The sequence below is a fragment of the Sitophilus oryzae genome, unplaced genomic scaffold (genome assembly GCF_002938485.1).
Source record: "Sitophilus oryzae breed Bouriz unplaced genomic scaffold, Soryzae_2.0 scaffold_1940_pilon_pilon, whole genome shotgun sequence".
NCBI lineage: Eukaryota > Metazoa > Arthropoda > Insecta > Coleoptera > Curculionidae > Sitophilus > Sitophilus oryzae.
Window position 1 is genome coordinate 61539 of NW_022146658.1, and position 22669 is coordinate 84207.

Below are 22669 nucleotides of genomic sequence, written 5' to 3' on the forward strand. Positions count from 1 at the left end.
AGCAACAAATAAAAAGATCTAAGAAAAAAATATTTAAAATATATTTTTCTTTTATATTTGCTTTGAAGACAGGAGGAGATATATCTCCTGAAACGTTGAGTATTTTTGTCGATTTTCCTCTAGTGGTAAAAAATGTAAAAATAGAAAAAAAAAGAAATTCCAAAAAATAAATCTGTATCTGTAATATCATTGTTATGTATTCATTTTTAAATTATACTACTATATATTGGATGGCAACGTCGCAGGTCAAGTGTTAATAGCTAAACGGCTAGATTTTTACAAATTGTAAGTTTTGGGTTCGTTGAATGACTGAATTAGAATTTTATCCGTTAAATATTTTCACAAGTGGAGTTATCTATGAAATAAATTAGAAAATTCAAATTTTAAGTTATAAAGTATATTAAGATAGAACGGGTAAAAGTAAAAATCAGTTTGATTCAGACTTCATGAAAAGTAGTTTTTGAATATCTCTAAAATACTATAACGTAGAAAATTTTAAAGAATTTGCAATATTTATAAAGTTTAACCTTCATTTCATCCCAACGGTGTTGTCAGTTGTTAATCTAAAATTTACTGCTGTTTTATTGATAAAATACCAAAGAAATTAAATTAGGGGATTTACACGCTCTTACAATAATATTAACGAAAATGTTTTAAATAATTACTATCATTAAGACAGACTTAACTTGTTCTCAATCTAAAGTTGATAAGCAGCTTTTATACCATTTTTACCTATCTCTTCAAGTTTCCATAGAAAATGCATTTTCTTGTAATTTAGAACTCATTTATCAATATACCCATGGAATACTGACATTTTAGATTATTTTTAAGATGTACCAAATTTTTAAAGAGTACAGATACTAATAAAATTGAAGTAGTTCGTTTACAGAAAATAAAATAAAAAAATCAAGTTATCTATTTGTTAAACTTTTAGAGAAAAACAATTTGATAATATATGGAATTCAGAGAGAAATAGTGAACATCTTTGTGTTGAATCCATAATAGATCTTGTAAATAGAAAAACTCGATATAAATTTGAAGATAGAAGATTTATCGGGTGTTCTAGATTTGGAAAAATATAACCAAAGATCGACCTATCCTTATAAGCTTAGTGTCTTGTTTAATAGGACGGAACTCCTTAAAATGAGGGAAAACTCAGAGGAACAAATATATTTATAGACGAAGATTTATTAGCAGAAGACAGAGTGAACAAAAGTAGTTTATTCGAAAAATGAAAGAAGCAAAAGCTCAAAACAGAAATGCTAAGCTAAAAAAATAATTAGTAATTGGTGGTATATTTAATTAATGGTATACTCTTTTATAAAGATTTAAATAGTTTTCTTTTAGCATACAAATGGGCTAGTAATAATTATCGTTTTAGTAAAAACGATAATATTACTAGTCTGCGATTTTAAAGAGAAGTATTATCAAGAAGCATCCGGATCCAGAACGTTGGGTATATCCAAGAAATGAATCCATACAATTATCCACAATCGCAGACTTTCTACGAAAACTTGAAGGTATAGGTAAAAAACTGGAAAATTACTAAATCATAATAATATTGGAATTAGCGAAGATTCTACCAAGAAATATACCGGGTTCCGAAAGAAAACGCAAGGTGCAGACATCTAATATATTTCCTGAAACGAACGTGAAGACGAGCACCTCCGTATCGGACGCGAGCGAATTCCAACAAATCTTCATAAATTACTTTTTGTGAAACCGTTGTAAAAAGATTAGATATTTTTAACTATAGATTAAGATTAATATGTTTTTATTATTTATATATTTTTGTTGATAATTATTCTTCTGTGAATTATTTTTTATTGAGTATTATAGAAAAATGTTAATAAATTATAGAAAAATAAGAAAAAAATAAGTAGTGGTCAGAATTATATTATGGAAACGATTAACATATTGTATTTTAGATATATTTTTGGGTGTATGTATGAATATAATACAACTTTGATATTTTTATTTATTTGGGACACTCACAAAAATATTTTTAAATTGTAGCTCTAATAGTCCTTCAACGAACCCAAAACTTACAATTTGTAAAAATCGAATCGTTTAGCTACAGTACTCCGTGTCGTATGTGGTGAACAACCCTGTATATTAGCGTTTTAAAAAAAATAAATTCTACTTTAACACTGTTTTTGGCTGAATTTTCCGTTAATGCATTAATGCTCTAGAAACTTCAGCATAATTCATAAAAACTTTATGGATTGAAATTTATAGATTGGACAAGAACCTGATCTCTGATGCACTAATATAACATAATTAATATTAGACCTTTTAGTATTATTTTAAATTGATATTTAATTAGAAGTATTAACTACCTGATTATAGGCAAACACTAAATTTGGTGATTAAAATGATCAATACCCATAGAACTTTACAAATAAATAACCTATTGCAGATTAAATATTATTCGAAACATTGGTAATACGTTAATTATTCATTTTGATTAAATATAAATAATTTAACTGATCGTTTATAGTTTTTACAATTATAAATCTGTATTAAGTACATAAATACTGTTAAGTGGCAATATGTGTTCTCGTGGCAAGTCTTCTCGTATTAGTTAAATTTCAATATCTTAAATATATTTTTTTCAATTTTTTAGATAATCATATACCGACTACGCAAATTCGTATTAATTGCTATGAATAATTAATTAAAGAACTTGGTCTCTTTTTCTTGCAACGTATCCCGAAACTAATTGAACGTCAATTCGTCCCGATTTATGTCATATACTAACATACTAATTTTTTTATCTGAAAATATAAAAAGTTATAACAGTCAGCCACTTTTAAAAAACACCCGGTAGGTACAGTAAATTAATAATTTACTAAATATTTAATCAGATTATCTTAAAAATTACTATAATGTTATACAAAAGCAATTTAAAAGTAAAAATGAACAGAAATAATTGAAAAACACTGAAAGATGGAAAAAATCAATGTAATAAAAATATTTTAGCCGGAAACGAGGGGTGTCTCCGAGGGGTGTCTCACTCGGGTAAAAAATGTACACGTACTGCCAAAATATCCTTCCACTGCTAAGCGACTGCCAATTACTATAAAGAAGACTGCCTATGACTGCCATGTAATTATTATAGGCGACTGCCATAAGACTGCCAATGACTGCCAGCGACTGCCAAGAAAATGTACAGGTAATTCCAATAGTGAGACACCCCTCGGGTGTCTCACTCGGGTAAAAATCTACACGTACTGCCAAAATATCCTTCCACTGCTAAGCGACTGCCAATTACTATAAAGAAGACTGCCTATGACTGCCATGTAATTATTATAGGCGACTGCCATAAGACTGCCAATGACTGCCAGCGACTGCCAAGAAAATGTACAGGTAATTCCAATAGTGAGACACCCCTCGGCCGTAAATATCTCGTTGACATGGATATTCGATAATACATCTTATAAAAGTATATTTTTGTGAATTAATCTAGATAAATTGAATTAAAAGAAAGAGAGAATATCTATATATAGAATTCTATATATATTGTATATACAGGGTCCGGCAATAGTGCGTCAGACATCTGTAGCTCCTAGAATAAAAAACTTGGGAATTTTGTTTAAGTGCAAACCTAAAGTATGTACTAGGATGTATTCCAGAAAAATATTTTAACTTCTATAGGGTGGCTCAAAAAAGTGTGAATGAACCTGGATGATTGTTTTTAAATAGAACACCCTGTATATTATTGCATTTTTGGCTTCCTTTCAGATCATTTTACATAATCCTAGGACATGAGTAAATATATTTTTCTAATTTCAGAGATATTAATAAATAAATAAAAATTATACATTTTTTAGCCTTTCTTAAAAAAATTATTAATAATGCCAAGAACTGTCCTGAAATCAAAACTATATTAGATATTTACTTTAGATGGTCTGTACTTACTTTGCTACAAATATGGAAATCGTTACTCATACAGTATGTTCAAAATTCTACGCCAAACTTTCTAAAATATAAAATAATTTTTCTTTGTTTTTTTAAATGGAACACCCTGTATATTATTTTTTCAATAGATGGAGAATTAAAAAATGAACATTTTTTGCATTTAGAGTATTTCCAAATTTTTAACGGTTCCACAGATATTCCCGGTTTTGTATTGCATATGGCAGTTTCCACAGTAAATTTTTATCAAAGCCACACCCAATGATTTTTCTCTCATATTTTACCATTGAAAGCATATGAAATAATACTGCGTGTATCCGGAAAACTATTAAAAATTTTGAAATGCTTTAAATACAAAAAATGTTCATTTTTTAATTCTCCATCAAATAAAAAAATAATATACAGGGTGTTCGATTTAAAAAAACCAAGAAAATTTATTTTATATTTTTGAAAGTTTGGCGTAAAATATTGAACATCCTGTATGATTTACGATTACCATATTTATAGCAAAGTAAGAACAGACCATCTAAAGTAAATATCTAATAGAGCTTTGATTTCAGAACAGTTCTTGTATTTTTAATATTTTTTTTAAAAAGGGTTGAAAAATATATATTTTTGATTTATTTTTTAATATCTCTGAAACTATCGAAATAGATTTACTCATATCTTAGGATTAAGTAAAATGATCTGAAAGGAAGGCAAAAATGCAATAATATACAGGGTGTTCCATTTAAAAAATATCATCCAGATCCACTCACACTTTTTTGAGCCATCCTATAGAAGTTAAAATATTTTCCGGAAATACATGCTGGTGCATACTTTAGGTCTGCACTTAAACAAAATTCCCAAGTTTTTTATTCTAGGAGCTACAGATGCCCGACGCACTATTGCCGGACCCTGTATATTCCTATATTTCTATATAGAATTCCTTTGTTATATTAATATTTAGTTTAAAAAAAATACAGCGTTAGTACAAAAAAATGTTAAAGTCAGTCTTACCTTTCTTTGGCGTCTCCTTCTGGCCTTCTGATGCTTCCAGCATGACTCAACACGTATATCCTCGAGGTGTCCTTGTACCATTTCACGCTGTGCAACTTGCCACATAGTCCCGGATTTACTGGACAGGGCAACCTTGCCGTTGTACCTACGTGAGCGAACAGGTCTTTAGTTTTGGTGCCGGCACCAGCTGAAACAAGAGAAAAACATTAATCTTAAACCTTAAATTTCATAATTATAAACATAAGTTTTCATTAGTAAGCTTAATAAAAAATATTCTGTAAAATCTGAATATTAAATCAATAAAGTGTAACAATAATAAACAAGTAAAAATAAATATAATTCTCTTAAGAAATAACTGCTATCAGAAGAAGAATAAAACAGCCAAAAAGTAGTGTAAAAATAAAATTAAAACGTGCGGTATTTTTTAGCTTTCTTGCTGGTTATTTTTCTTGTTCATTTTCAGTTTTTACACTTTTTTTTAATGTTTTACTCTTCCATCACCGCCTCATTCATTTCCTCAGCTTAGGTAAAATCGGGTTTCTCCTTCTACAGACTTTATTATTTATTAAAATTGTTAAAAAAATAAGCTAATATGATTATTTAAGAACAAAAATAAAGCTAGGCTACTTAAACAATTAGGTTACAATGACGTAACTTTATTATTTTTTAGAAGTAGTATATAAATCGAAAAATACAAGAACAAAAGGCAGAATTAGTTTATTCTAAATGATTTTTTTAAACGATTTCATAATTGGTTAGTTTACTACTAATTAACGTATTAACTACTAATGTATATGCTTCGCAGGACCTAGGACCGAAATTTTCCTTAATTTAAGTATGAATAATCCTCGGAGTGTCACGAGATTCTTAACAAGACTCTCTCCACCATGAACAGCTCAGTAGATTGAAGCCAAGACTCAACGGCGAATGTATATTATATGGGAAAAATTGCGAAACACCAGAACACTTCATCACTGAGTGCGCCGAGACGTCAACCATTTGTGCCATAAACTTTGCTACGATTGATATGGGAGATAGAAAACTAACTTCTATAAAGCCCTCTCAGAGACTGGCTTTTATCAAAGCCCTAAGACTGTATGATGAGTTATAACTCAAGAATGGGAGACACAATAGATAAAGGGAAATTCAAATAACTTTGGTTGCACGTCCCAAGTAGCATTTGGATGATATCTAACCTCGGGTATAGTTCGCGTTCAATAAACCCGACGTCGGGTACCAACGTCGCGTCGGTTCGACCGCCTGACGAATCTTATTTGCACCTAAATGGGGAATACAGATTCGGGTCGCCTCGACGTCGGTATCTGACCTAATAGGAAATGTAATTCTACCAATTACCAACGTCATATTACGTTGGTTTGAAATTCGTCGCTAAGCACTTACGTTACGTTTGATTTCAAATTCGCTACCAAGGATACATAAAAACCTAACCAAACTACCTAATTACAAATGGATTCATAATCACTCCTCGAATATAACTATAAGTGCCTACCTAATTTCGTATTATAATAATTCTGAATCATTAATCCAGACACAAATTTTGTCAACGGAAGTCACTTTTTTGATATATCTGATTAAAATACTCCGGAAAACAACGAGCGCCTTCAAAATTAGGTAGATTTATGGAATAAAAATATCTATAAAAAAGTAACTCGCAAAATATTTTTTTTATTTTCTAGCTGGTTTAATCATAAAACTGTACTGTGGTTCCCCCCAAACTCAACCTTATCAATATTATTCTACTAGAAATCGGAATTTGAATATAAATTTTAAAAACAAAAAACGATTTTAAAATGGCTGACAATCAGATACTTGTTAAGAATGACGGATTTCTGTGTCCGACTTAATATGAACTACCAATATACCAATTCCGACCGGGTCTCCAACATTAGTCGTCTCACACGACCGAAGTCATCAAACCGGACGACCGGCAATCGTATTATGACGTATATAATTCGACGTACGCCACGTAAAATTTGCGATCGGCCGGCACACGTAGGAGCATCTGTCGAAGGCCACAGAGTATATAATTGTTCGTATTCCTGGTAAACGATTCCCGACGTTGTCTGTTATTGGTCTATGATAGGTCAATTGTTTGTTGTCAAAAAATGTTTGACGGTTGACGGTTCAACGGTTGGTTGGTAGGCGTAACCTCACTTTGCGTATCAGTGTTATATTTTAGTTTTTGTTTTCTCCTTGAAAAATGGGCAGCCACTTTTTTAAGATAGTATATATACAAAATTTAAAAGAATTGGAACCAATACCTCACATGTGGGAGGAGGATGGGGTCTGCTAGTTTCCTAAGCTAAAAAAAGAAATTAAGATGCACCAGTGTAATGCAGCATCTCTTTATCGGATAAAAAGCATTCGGGGGTGGAGGCAAAACATCACTACTACTACTATTATTATTTTGCAAAAGCCTCGACCTCTTTCTGTAAAATGTAGATGAATGTCTAAATGCCTTTTTAGTGTTTTTTTAGGTACAATAAAAAAAATTAAGTTTGTTTACAAAATTTTATTATTAGGTTATGTTTATGATGTTCATTAGGCCGCAAATGCTACTTAATGGGTTGTATATACGGACGTAAATAGAGATACGTAAATTAGGTTATAAATATGAACATAAAATACAACAAAATATAACTGGACGTTACTTAAGTGATTATCAGTGAGGCGCATCCTATTCCGACAACGGGTAGACGTCGCGTCGGGCTAATTCAAGCATATGTACGTCGTGCAAGCCAACGTGGGAACGACGTTGGGAAATTAATAAAAATGGTACGTTGTTATTTTGTACGTCGACAGATCGTTGGATTTACCGACTCGGATCCAACGACGCGACGTCGCGTTTAATAGGAAAGCGGTCGTATCACCAGCACCCGACCTAAATTTGCACAAAGTCTGACGTCGCCTCAGGTCAGATTTAGTTCGAAGTCAGATAGATGCTACTTGGGGTCATCAATGATACCATGCGTCGTCTTATGGAGTTTGCTGGTGGTCGTATTATAATGTGCAACCAAAGTTATTTTAATTTCCCTATATGTAAGATCGCGATGATTAACACCTCTCCCATACCATTCTACATTCTACAACCTCAATAGAATCTAGTTAGAGTGTCTAGCACACACACACACAAAATAAGTAGTTCTATAACTTTTTCAACCCTTAATAATGTACGGCCTAATACATTGTATAAATCGGAAAGATTACTAATTGAAATTTAGAAATATTTCCGAGTAATAGTCGGTAATGGAGAATTTCTCAATAGTGACCACTATATATTGGAACATCACTATTCATTAATATCTCGATTGTGAAAAATTAGTATTACTTTAAGTTTGTTTGGTATATAAAAAACCCAGCATTTTAAAAAGCACTAATAAATAATGTTGAAACATATTCCATATCAGTTGACCATATCAGGTTCAAAAGTTTCCTCGATACGCTAATCGCCGTATCTGCTAGATACCTTCAAAGTTCTGCGATAAAAAAAATTCCTGTAATTTTTCCAGTACGAAAATCTTTTGACAAAGACGCTACCGTTTATTTCGCCCTACTATCTTAGCTTTATACGTATATATACGCAATCGTTTCTACTTTGGCCATATTTTTCAAACTTGTTAAAGATTTATCAATGGTTGTTGGTCTTCGTCGCTGCAAACTTTGGCGATCTAAGTTTCCACGCCGATCCGCTCTCCTTTTATTTTCGATTCGAATTCTGAATATAAAGTGGACGGGCGACTTTTCGGTCTCTGCGTCGCGATATATTATGGAAATTTCGTGTATAGAGCGAGAGGAATAGTTTTTAAGTCGATTCTAAAATAAGATAAATAGCGCGGAGAGGATCGATCGATCGGATGTTGAAGACGTTATAGTTTCGAAGTTTGTTCGGTTCACTTAGAACGGGTTATTTTTATGTCGTGTGATATAGTTCGCGAACATGTATCAATCAAAATAATACAGGAAGAGTACTAAGTTGAGGATTGTTACCGTTATAAGGTTTTCCTCTATTACAATTTTCTGTTCTGTGATATCAAATCTATCAAAATTAGAATATTGATCCTTCATAAAACAATAAATATATCGGCCATTAAGGCCAAATAAAACATTCGCCGAAGTTTATGAGTATGAGGGTGTGAACATCATAAAAAATAATATCTTTTTTTAATTTAGTTACCGTGAAAATATCGTTCACGATGATGAAAAAAAAAACGTGGGACTATGTGCGCATTTCTGAAGTGAAACTTCTTCCTAACAGCTATTAAATTGAAGGATTTGACGAATATATATTTTTTATGAATTCTTTTTATAAACTTCAAAACAATTAGAGTTAATATTAAACCGCATGCTATTCTAGCTTTATAATTTTATAATGCTTGTTTAATTTTTATTAAAAAACGATAATTCTATCACCCGGCCGGATAGCCCTAGCAGCTATGGCCATTAAATCAAGATATTACTACATCTATACTTTGACTAATACTAACCAACAATTGGTTTTGTGTGGTCTGTGGTCTGTTTTTATTTAAATTTTTTATTTATTATTCATTAATTATAGTAATTTACAGTAACTTTATTAAATTACTAGCGTGTACCAGCGACTTCGTTCGCGTCGAATTAATCATTTGTAGTGGTGATGATAAAGCAAAGCAAGAATTTCCATTAACCTACAAACTGGATAAAATTTTCTCACATTTATGTCAGCATAAGAAAAAACAATATGGCGATATTATTATATAACTTGGTAATATTTAAGGGTTTCGTCTCGTTGGAATTTGACTTTCGAAAAATCCGTTTGCCAAAAATAAGCTTTTTACGTCAAGCAGTTTAAGCAGAATCGTGGTTAAGAAATTACCCAACTTTTTGGAACAGCCTGTATGATTTTTAAAAAATTTCAAAATATGTAAAAAAAACAAATAAATTATGCTTGTCCAAGCGTTTCCCCGAATGACTAACCGTTTTTTAAATAACAAATATTGTAATATTTGAGGGGCGTTTTTACCCTCTTGGAATTTGAGATTCCCCTCCTTATCGAACCTCTACACCCCAGCTTTTTACGTCAAGCGCTTTAAGCAGGATCGTGATTAATCAATGACCAGATTTTTCAAAACACTATTTATACATTTTTAAAAAATCTTAAAATATGTAAAAAAACAAAATAAAATATACGTGTTTAAGCGTTTTTCTCGGAAACTTGACCGTTTTTTAAATAAAAAATATTGTAATATTTGAGGGGTGGTTTCACCCTTATTATCACAATATAGCGGGGTTAAATTGTTTTACAAAGGGGTAGATCTACCCCGAATGGGCGGCAATACTGGGCGGCCGACTGCGGCAACACTGCCGCTATCACTTGTCCATTCGCTAGCTCGTGCGTCACGGCCGTCTCTCAAGGCCGTGTGTCGCAGCAGCCGTTTTCTCAGCAACGTGTTGTTATAAACATTAAGACATATTCTTGTAGGAAATTGAACGATCTTTAAAAAAGGTCATATATGATTTTTCATTTAAATCGGCTCGTTTGAAAGATATTGAAGGTGTAGCAGATTTAGTTATCTAATCAAAAAATTATTATCTAAAAAGCTATATTGTCCCTTGCGTAGTGATACAAAAAAAACACAGTCGTAGTTAAAAATAAATGACTATATTGAATCAGGATGAGTCCTAATTATTGTATTTAGCGATAATGAATAATTATTGTAATTTCAATGTTTTACCAAAGAACACTTGATGAACTTTACTTTTCTAATATGGAGAGGTGGAAGTAGCAGGCTTTGGATCAACAAGTGGTACATATTTTACGTACCTGTCTCAAAAGATGTTCTGGGGGTCAATATTTTTTTACAAAATGTTTCTATACCTAAAACTAAAATAAAAAAATATACAAAATAAGCCTTTCTAACTTCTTGTGGAAGCGGTTTATCTTGTGATTTAACAATAAATCGACAACAAATATAACAAAACTTATCTCGTAAATTTTCGCAAAATCGAAGCACAAAAGTTGCCATCTCAGACATTTTTTCGCTAAAAAACTTTCTGTACGAATGACAGTTAGAAATAAACTAACTTACTAACTAACTAAATTAATATAAATTAACGATTTTATAATTATGTACGGTGTCTTTTATTCAGCTTACAAATAAATTTATTAGGATGGTTAGTTTGAGAAAAACTTTTAAAAGGTCTTTTTATGCATACCGATAAGGGTTGTACTGCCCGTCTGGTAGCTAAAGAAAAATGTGACGTGATGGGTCCATTTAGCAAATATTTATGTAATTATATAACAAAAGCAGCCATAAAAACATAAAAACGTTTTTTTGGTCCATGTTAGAAAAACCTTGTCGACCAGTGTTATTTATTTTGTATAGTATGTTCATGTCTATAAATATGCACTAGTATAACTATAAAGTTTTAATTTATATTGTTAAACATTACCATATTTCCTAATGTACGACTCCGAAAAGGAAACACACAAAGTTAACACTAAAAACAGCCACATTATCCACCTTACGCACATTATCACTTCACCACATCACACCATCCACCAGCAAATTTGAAAATACTTTTACGAAAATTCACTGTCGAAAGTCTCACAAAACCGCCAAATAATTTGATCACTACCGTATATCTAAAATATCGCGAATAAAAGCACACCAAAAAATCAACCTGTTTTTTAAAGCCACCCGATCAAACTGGCGCTCTTTTTAGAAACCAGCCGTCGCTCTAAGGCCTCCCCAAGAAATCCACCGCCGCCACGCCACCTGTCTTCCATTCCACCGGTAGGACCGGAAGTTCGAAGTGCACGCGGCCTTTTTTTCAGCTCCAGTTTGATATATTGGTACCTGTTGGAATATCGCGAGCGGGCGCTGTACCCGGCGCGATCAACATTCGGCTATGACATCAGCTGAGATCGTTTGACTAGCAAAGAAGGAAATTATTATGTGTTTTTGTAAATAGTGTCCTTGATTAGGTGAATGTACCATAATTATCGTGGGAAAATCTTCAAAAAGGATTTGGCGAGTTGAGATGGTTAGATTAGAGGATTCATATTAATAATGTTTGTTTTTTGGTTGGTCCTAATATCCTAAGGAAGCCTCATTTTAAAATAAATATGTTTAATTAGAACAGGATGTACCCGAAAAATCTACCCAAACCAAACAAACTATTGAAATAAATATAGAGAATTTATTCTGAATTTTCTGCACTATATACGTTGATAGAAATAAAACAACGCTACAAAAATTTTACAGAGATTTTTTCATATAAAAATTTGTTAGGTTAGGTTAAACTTTTCATATATATAATGTGCAGGGCACCAAATACAGTATACCGGGTGCGTCTGAAAAGTGGCTCACCCCCTATAACTTTTTTATTTTTTCAGATAAAAAAACGAGAATTGGTTAGGTTGGGTTTAGGATATAAATTAGGATTGATTGACGGTATTCAATTGTTTTTGGTCACTTCCTGTTTTACCGGAAATGACTACAACTTTTGATTTTTAAATAGCATCATCGGTATGTTTTTACTTTATTCGATACAAAATGACATTCTGAATAGCTTAACTTTTTTAAATTCTTGCTTAATAAAAAATCGTATTTTAAAATTCAATCTAGAGTGCCATCGATATGTTAAAAAACACTAATTCTTAATCAAGGAGTCTTGGAAAAATAGATTTGATTGTCTAATGTTTTTAGTGTCTTGTCCTGGCCAGTTAGAAAATGCTCAAATCGTATTTTTAATCATATCTCATTTTTTTCAAATGGAACGGGCGTGGCTCATTAGCATATTTGGAAAAGGCATTTTTTATGAATAATTTGGTACCACACACTTGGTATTTCGAGTCAAATTTTCGTTACGAACCGCATGTTGCAATTTCAAATAAACCATATTCGAAAATGTGAAAAGTTGACATATGATATGTCATTCTATTCAGAGTGTCATTTTCTATTGAATAAAGTAACAAAATACCGAGGGTGCCATTTAAAAATCAAAAATTGTCATCATTTCCTGTGAAACAGGAAGTGACCGAAGACAATTGAATACGTCAATCAATCCTAATTTATGTCACATACTAACATCACTAGTTTTAGACTCGGAAAAAATAAAAAGTTATAGGGGGTCACCCACTTTTGAGACGCACCCGGTATATGTTTTAGGCAAAAATGTGTTAGGAATCATAAATATTTGAATTTTACCCGACACGTGCAAGGATCCCATTTACCTTGCGATCTGTAGAGGAGATATTATGATTGAACAACATTGTATGATTCTTGATGTTATATAGTCTGTCCAACGACAAAATCCTTGACAGTGACAGTCATTTTAATTTCAAAGTGGTTTATTTTATTTTACAAAAAAATAAGCTGGTACAATTGAATACCTACATATATTTAAAATTTGAGTGACAAGTGATTACTGCACAATATTGTGAAAAAAACTAGTCTGAGAACTCTCCGACCTCAACGTGAAGATGGCAGCACTCGTAGATAAAAGCTAGTGAATTTTCATTGTTCATCTGTTGACAGTTATTCACCAAAGTTTCAGCCATTTTGGATTCGCAGTTGTTATGTAACAGTCGTTTGAGTGAGTTGATGTCAGTGTTTTTGTGAAAATAGACAAAATCGAGTATCGAGCTGTCATTAAATATCTGGTTTTGAAAGGCAATACGCCTACACAAATTAAACATGAGTTTGATTCTATTGTATGAGGACTCCTGCACCATCATTTTTACCACATTGAAATTTTGGGCAGCTGAATTTAAACGTGGCCGTAAGAGCTTGGGGACGATGAACGTTCGGGACGTAAGATAGTATATATACAAAATTTAAAAGAATTGGAACCAATACCTCACATGTGGGAGGAGGATGGGGTCTGCTAGTTTCCTAAGCTAAAAAAAGAAATTAAGATGCACCAGTGTAATGCAGCATCTCTTTATCGGATAAAAAGCATTCGGGGGTGGAGGCAAAACATCACTACTACTCCTATTATTATTTTGCAAAAGCCTCGACCTCTTTCTGTAAAATGTAGATGAATGTCTAAATGCCTTTTTAGTGTTTTTTTAGGAACAATAAAAAAAATTAAGTTTGTTTACAAAATTTTATTATTAGGTTATGTTTATGATGTTCATTAGGCCGCAAATGCTACTTAATGGGTTGTATATAAGGACGTAAATAGAGATACGTAAATTAGGTTATAAATATGAACATAAAATACAACAAAATATAATTGGACGTTACTTAAGTGATTATCAGTGAGGCGCATCCTATTCGGACAACGGGTAGACGTCGCGTCGGGCTAGTTCAAGTATATGTACGTCGTGCAAGCCAACGTGGGAACGACGTTGGGAAATTAATAAAAATGGTACGTTGTTATTTTGTACGTCGATAGATTGACGTTGGATTTACCGACTCGAATCCAACGACGCGACGTCGCGTTTAATAGGAAAGCGACGTCACCGGTCGGATCACCAGCACCCGACCTAAATTTGCACAAAGTCTGACGTCGCTTCAGGTCAGATTTAGTTCGAAGTCAGAGAGATGCTACTTGGGGTCATCAATGGCAGCATTCGTCGTCTTATGGAGTTTGCTGGTGGTCGTATTATAATGTGCAACCAAAGATATTTTAATTTCCCTATATGTAAGATCGCGATGATCGCGATGAACACCTCTCCCATACCATTCTACATTCTACAACCTCAATAGAATATAGTTAGAGTGTCTAGCACACACACACAATAACTAGTTCTATAACTTTCTCAACCCTTAATAATGTACGGCCTAATACATTGTATAAATCGGAAAGATGACTAAATGAAATTTAGAAATCTTTCCGAGTAATAGTCGGTATTGGAGAATTTCTCAATGGTGACCACTAATATTGGAACATCACTATTCATTAATATCTCGATTGTGAAAAATTAGTATTACTTTAAGTTTGTTTGGTATATAAAAAACCCAGCATTTTAAAAAGCACTAATAAATAATGATGAAACATATTCCATATCAGGTTCAAAAGTTTCCTCGATACGCTAATCGCCGTATCTGCTAGATACCTTCAAAGTTCTGCGATAAAAAAAATTCCTGTAATTTTTCCAGTACGAAAATCTTTTGACAAAGACGCTACCGTTTATTTCGCCCTACTATCTTAGCTTTATACGTATATATACGCAATCGTTTCTACTTTGGCCATATTTTTCAAACTTGTTAAAGATTTATCAATGGTTGTTGGTCTTCGTCGCTGCAAACTTTGGCGATCTAAGTTTCCACGCCGATCCGCTCTCCTTTTATTTTCGATTCGAATTCTGAATATAAAGTGGACGGGCGACCTTTCGGTCTCTGCGTCGCGATATATTATGGAAATTTCGTGTATAGAGCGAGAGGAATAGTTTTTAAGTCGATTCTAAAATAAGATAAATAGCGCAGAGAGGATCGATCGATCTGATGTTGAAGACGTTATAGTTTCGAAGTTTGTCCGGTTAACTTAGAACGGGTTATTTTTATGTCGCGTGATACCTACTTCGCCAACATGTATCAATCAAAATAATACAGGAAGAGTACTAAGTACAGAGGGTAGTTACCGTTATAAGGTTTTCCTCTATTCTGGTTTTCTGTTCTGTGATATCAAATTTGTCAAAACTAGAATACTGATTATTCATAAAACAATAATTATATCGACCCTTAAGGTCAATTAAAACATTCGCCGAAGTTTATGAGTATTAAGGTGTACCATAAAAAATAATATTTTTTTTCAATATATTATTATTGAATTTCAGCGTGGGCACTATGTGGGCATATTTGAAGTGAAACTTCTTACTAACAGCTATACCCCAATCAAAATAGACATTTCAGTTAACAATAATTCGCATAGAGCTGAAATTGGTACATGTCTTAAATACGCTATTATAAATGATATTTGAAAAATCCCCACCCCTCCCACGTCTGCTAAAAAAATTATTCAAGGTCAAAATTTAAAAATATGTTTTTTTGCTTTTTTCTCCTAAACGATAAGCGCTATTGCAAATTGTACCTGAAACAAAATGTTGTAGACCATTAAATTTTCTATAATAATGGTTCTTGTACTTTTTTCTTACGAACCACCATTCCTGAAGTATGGCGATTTCAAAAGTTGAAAAACTCGTATTTTTCATATTATGCACACATTTCTGCACCACCTGTGAGGAGTGTACTTGACGCGTATTTTTAAGGTGGTTTCCCCTGTAGGCCTAGTCGACGATCTATTGTGGTTAAGTTTTATTACACATTATACTATTAATTTTAAATAACGCTGCTCTTGGTTAGGTTTATAAATGATTATAGTCGAACGGATTATTGTTGATTTTGGGAGAATTTTAATCTGAGTGGTAATCTTCAAATGATACTTCAACAGTAATGTCTTCTTCGATTTCTTCTTTCTCGTCTTCTTACGGAATATCTGGAAATCCATCTATGACAGATGCATCAGTTGTCTCCTCATCAAAATCCTCATCTGTATTTAAGTCAATATTGGAGCAAGACTGATCTTGACAATTAGTACATATTGGTGTACAAACCAATCCAACTCTTTTACAACCACAGTTTGCGCTACAACACTTTTGGCAAAAATTACAAAAAATTGTGTTAAGTAGTTTTTCTGGAGCTGGTGGAAGTAAAGTTTTAATCGGCTCCAAAGTATTATCTATAAATTTCCAAACCCCAGCCTTCTGGGTTCAGTTGATTGCCTATATGTTGGAGGAAGACAAGAAAGTTGTACCGAGTGTTTTTAAGAAAACTTAAATATCTATACTTTTATAGATATATACGTCTATAGAATCAATTTTTTTGGAACAACATATATAACAAGAAGCAAGCGAATTCCACTTGTGATGATGACTTGTGGAGAGAAGTCAATCTTTTTGAATACGTCTGCGCAATCAATTAAATCATTACGTGTTTCAATTTATTTGGGCGAAACCCGTTACAATATTTTTATTAAATTGGGCTTCCTATGATGTATACCGGCCGAGTATGTGTGCATATTAGTATTTTCGATGTTTGAAATCGCCTTATCTCAGGAATGAGATATGGCGTAAGAAAAAAGTATAAGAAGCATTATTGTAGAAAATTTAATAGTCTACAACATTTGTTTAAGGTACTTTTGCGATAGCGCTTACCGTTTAGGAGAAAAAAAGCAAAAAAACAAATTTTTGACTTTTGACTTTATATAATTTTTTTAGCAAACGTGGAAGCGGTGTGGACTTTTCATATATCATTTATAATAGTGTATTTAAGAGCTTTACCAATTTTCAGCTCTATGCGCATTATTGTTATTTAACCCCCTTTTTTTTGTTTATTTTGACTGGGGTACTATTAAATTGAAGGATTTGAAGGATATATATTATTTTATGAATTATTTTTATAAACTTTTAGAGTAGACTTTTTAAAACAATTAGAGTTAATGTAAACACGTATACTATTCTAGCTTTATAATTTTATAATGTTCTTTTAATTTTTATTAAAAAACGAGAATTCAACTGGTCGGATAGCCCTGGCAGCTGTGGTCATTAAATCAAGATATTAATACTTCTATACTCTGGCTAATAATAACCAATAATTTGTTTTGTGTGGTCTGTGATCTGTTTTTGTTTAAATGCTTTGTTTATTATTCATTATTTATAGTGATTTACAGTAATTTTAATAAATTATACGAATATTCTCGTTGATTATTGGTTTGAAATAAATATGACAGTATCCTCCAATGAAAATGCGACTTACTAAGTATAATAGTTCTAATTCTGAGGTGGCAAATGAGCTAGATGCTTTACCTAGACCTTTATTCAGAAGCTACAAACCTATATCGATGAAAATATGCATGAAAATTTACTTCCTAGCACACAACTAAAAGATATTGGTACTAGCGATGGGAACTATCGAATGAATTAGACTATCGAATGGTTACTGAATGAATGATTTCAACTATCGAATAGTTTTATTCGAATAAAATCATTCATTCATTTGTATACTAAAGCATATGTGACAACCTCGCCGTGCGACTAAATGGTTATCGTTGCGCCACGACTATCGAATGCTTTTGATAAATGAAATTTAGTATTGTGCGTTTGATTTTTGTGTGCGTCTTGTAGTTCTTCCAAATTTTTATAACTTCGCCTTGTAAATACTATGCTATTTTTGCGTTTATTAAAATATTTAAAATACTAAAATAGTAGTTTTTTTTTAATTGACGATTGTGTGCGAAGTGGTCAAAATTTTTCCGAAAAATTGTGTGATTTTCCGTAGCCCGATCTTTCAATTATTTAATTTTATATGGTATATTATGGTTAGGTTAGATTGCATTTTTTTAAAGGGAAATTTTGAGAAGTAGCAATTTTTAACAGAGATTAGATGAACTTACAATTAATTTTAAAAATACATATATTTGTATTTTAGATGTTTTAATAATATGAATTAGTTGAACTTAATAATCATATTTAAGTAATGTGGTTAAGTAAATTGTTGTCGAACTCAAATTTTGGGGTGAGAAAATTAAATTGAAAGTTTTACAGGTGCCAATTTAAAAAAAAGTTAACAATGTTTGTATTTTGTTTATGCTAATTCTCTTACATATAGTTTTTTGCGAAGAAATATTTCATTTATGTTTTAAAGTAAATGCCAGCAAAAGTAAATATTATTTTTAAATAATAATATGTATAAAGTAATAAAAAGTAATATAAATAATTTTGATTTCTAATTTTTTATTTATATTTTCCTTCCATTACACTGCATGCTTAGAAAATTAATAAATGTTTATATTTCATGATTTTAAAATTTGTTGTTAATATAACAAATTAGTTCTGTAATTATTATTATTTAATAAACCAACGTTGCCATTTAGAGACTATATTATTTTTAAATAGGATCTAATATAAATACTTTTGACTTCTATTTGTTGTTGATATTTTGCTACTACTTAAAACAAATGTTTATATTATTAAATGATTGTAAATTTTGTTGTTAATAGGTGTAACAAATTATTACTGTTATTATTATTTATTAAACCAGTCTTTGCTTAAAAACATTAAAAATCATTTTCCTACATCCAAAATAAACAGTATTATTGCAGTGTAAGAACAGAATATTAATAAAAAAATGCAAAACATATAGATATACTATCCCTAACTAAAGCGGGGTTTACATTGGTCAAGTTACTTGATTCAAGTTTACTTGAATCAAGTAACTTGAACGTCACTTGAACCGTGTAAATACTTCTGCAAGTGATTTTTTCCTCATTCAAGTAGTGCTTGACCCCTAGATTCAAGTGTCAAGTAAAAGTTGAACATGTTTGATTTTTGGAGTCAAGTTGGCTGCACTTGAAACAAGTAGGAAGGTCTCTTGACCAGTGTAAACACACATTCAAGCTCACTTGCTTCAAGGATTAACCTAAAAATCTAGTGTCACATTGAGTGGTGTTGTTTTGTTGTTGTTTATGTTAAAAGCATCTTTATTTAAAAATGAGTTCAAAAAGTGTTAAGTGGACAAGCGATCAAATTATTGAATTCCTGGAGGTGTATGAAAACTATCCTGTACTGTGGAACTCGGGTTTGAGTGAATATAAAAATAAGAATTTAAGAGATGCCGGATTTAAAGGTTTGGTAGACAAATTGAAAACCAATTTTCCCGACATCACCTTGGATGTGGTAAGAGCCAAAATAAAAGTAATCAAAACCATTGTCAGTCAAGAATGCATAAAAATTGCGAAATCCAAAAAATCAGGTTCAGCTGCTGATGAACTGTACGAACCTAAACTTAGTTGGTTCCATGCAGCAAAGTTTTTAATGGGTTGTTCGTCCAGCAGACCTTCTACTTCAACTCTGGTAAGTAAAAACTACATTTCTTTATGTCTACACATAATTTATTAATAAAATGCTTTCATATACTATAAGTTACATATTTACATACAAATATATTGCAGTAATAGTATTTTAACTGAGTACCTTCAGCATACAATATACAGGAAAGGCTAACATATATTACAATTGTAAAAACATTGCATTTACGCAGGTTAAACTGTATTATTACCCATATTTAGTTACAAAGTTAAAGGCTGTTCGATGGTTGATCAGCACCAATCCACTTCCATTGCCACGGTAGTGACCCTTCTTTTGAAGAGAAGAATTTTTCATACTGCTCTCTAAACGATTTGAGCTCACGTTTGTAAGCATTTGTCGAAGTCAGTTTCGATGTCCTCAGCAGACATGATGTATTGAGAGTGGTGCGCCATGTGCCTGGTATGATTTGGCATTGTGCATGTTGCCATGTCTTCCACATCTACAGATGAAGGATGAAGGTCATATTTCCCTGATGATTTGCGTAGCCAGTTGTGAAGTGCACAACAAGTTTTGACAACCAAATCTACAGTTTCAGGAATCAATGCAATAGGCCGTTCGAATACTCTAAATCTAGCAACTAAAATGCCGAAAGCATTTTCCGAAACTCTACGAGCTCTAGAAAGTCGATAATTGAATATTCTTTCTGAAATTGTTAAGTTGCGTTTGCTGAAAGGTTTCAGTATGTCCTTTCTTAGAGGAAACGCATCATCTGCAACAATAACGGCATTCTGTGGTAAATTTAGGGTGTTACGTTCCATTGCAATGTTCAATGTTGATGCTTGAAAAACTGCACCATCATTTGACTTTCCATTAGCACCGACATCTATGTATAAGAAATTGTATTCGGCATCAACTAATGCGAACAGTATGATGCTGAATGTACCCTTGTAATTGTAGTAATTCGAACCGCTCTCAGCAGGGCACTTTATTTGGACATGTTTCCCATCAATGGCTCCTATGCAATTGGGAAAGTTCCACTGCACTTCAAATTTGCGTTGCACCAATTCCCACTCTTCCTTTGTACTTGGCACCTGAAAAAAAAATGTATTGCCACAATTTTTTCATAATATTTCTATTATTTTGTACAGTTATTCTGTTTCATTTCAGGATAAGGAAATCCAAATTCTGCCTACACTGACTGACGCATCTGAGACTGACGATATAGAGGATGTGGATTCTCCAAGTTCTCCAATTGTTCAACCACAACCAAAAAAAACTAAATCTCAAACACCTGGAATGCAGCCTCCACGCTCCAAAAAGCAAAAAATATCCGAAATACATGCTGTTGAACACATAGTTGATAAACTACATGCAATATCACAAAACGTTAAACCAGCTGGCAAAAATGGTTCTGTGAGACACACTAGTGATGAACTGTCTCATTTTGGAGAGTACGTTTCAGCACAATTGGGGCAATTAAACCCAATTGATTCTCTTAATGCTCAAAAAGCTATCCAAGACATTCTTATAGCTGCAAGAATCAAATCATTGAATCGAAACATGCAAATTCACAGATATTCTTCACTATCACCAACCATAGCTACCTCTGTATCTGGATCTGACAGAACTGATGTGGAAGATATTCATTACCAAGACAATTCAAACGACTTACTTTCTCCTGCTTTGCAAACCAGTTTCTTACTAGAAACCGACAAAGAACAAAATGATTCCGACAATTTTCTGGTCTTTCAAGAAATTGTTGTTGACAAGAACAATTGTAATTATGAAATTATTTAAAAATTAATTGACATCCTACTTGTAACAGTAAACATAATTATAAAATATAATGTGTTTTTTGTTTACCTTAATATATTCTTCGAGTACTTCGTAAACCGCTGCCAAAACTTCAGGTAGGAATTTGCTGATTGAACTTTTTGGCACTCTGTATAGATACTGCAAAGAAGCGAAACTGTCACCAGTAGCTAAATACCTTAAGGTTATTTCAAGTTTAGTTTTTGCCGGTATTGCTAGCCTGAACATTGTATCCTTTTTTTTAATCTTCTTTTCAACCAAAGTCAAAAGTTCATCAAACCTTTGTGGTGTCATTCTTAGGTGGTTTCTGTATGAATCCACGTCCTCTACAGCTAATTCTCTGAGTAAGCTGTTTGAGGCTCCAAGAATTAATCTACGACTAATCCAACTCCGTACCCATACTCTTCCTCTTCTTCTTTCATTTTTTCTTAATGCATTTACTGTAACATCGCTTACTAATGGTACTACCAGTGCAACGACTTGACGGAGAGCATCAGCTATATCATCAGGAGTGACGGCCATTTTCACTGCAGACAACCAAAACAATCCCTCCACTTGAATTCAAGTTTGCAAAAATCGTTCATATAGTGTAAACACCAAAATTGATTCAAGTTGACTTGACTCAAGTTAACTTGATTCAAGTAACTTGACTAATGTAAACCCCGCTTAACTAATGCTAAAGAATAATATTCTTTGCTAATACCAACTACCTAATACAAATATATGGCAACAGCGCCCTTCATAATATATTTTCTGTGTAAATACTAGCACCTCAATAAAAAAAATAACGTGTCCTTATCTTTATTTGACTCCGCAAAAAATCAAAGATGCCGGCTTCTTTCCTAGCATTGCCACCGACCGCTGTCGGGTTTCTAGGAAAGAAACCTACGTCGCCGGACGACAACTAAAATCCAGTTTATATTTTATTAAAATCGATCCTGACGAATAAATGAATTTGATAAATGAATGAATTTTATAAATGAATGGTTTTTGCTGCCGAATTACTAGAATACAATATTTCAAGGCAGATGACGCATCTATTCGATAATTTTTATTCGAATAGTTTTCGACGAATGTTTTCTTACTAGCTATCGAATTATTCGAATAAATTGCAACTATCGAATG

General features: G+C 32.5%; 2 protein-coding genes across 2 annotated transcripts; one reads left to right on the forward strand and one right to left on the reverse strand.

Annotated features, from left to right (window-relative positions):
• The first annotated feature begins 19174 nt into the window (after positions 1-19174).
• Positions 19175-21557, forward strand: LOC115883534. The gene is made up of 2 exons (XM_030901902.1): positions 19175-19777; positions 20900-21557. The coding sequence occupies exons 1-2, from the start codon at positions 19415-19417 to the stop codon at positions 21527-21529; spliced, it is 993 nt and encodes a 330-aa protein (XP_030757762.1). The 5' UTR covers positions 19175-19414; the 3' UTR covers positions 21530-21557.
• On the reverse strand, positions 21545-22204 carry LOC115883530. The gene has a single exon (XM_030901899.1). It carries the CDS (start codon positions 22064-22066, stop codon positions 21545-21547), a length of 522 nt encoding a protein of 173 aa, XP_030757759.1. The 5' UTR covers positions 22067-22204.
• Between the last annotated feature and the right edge of the window lie 465 nt (positions 22205-22669).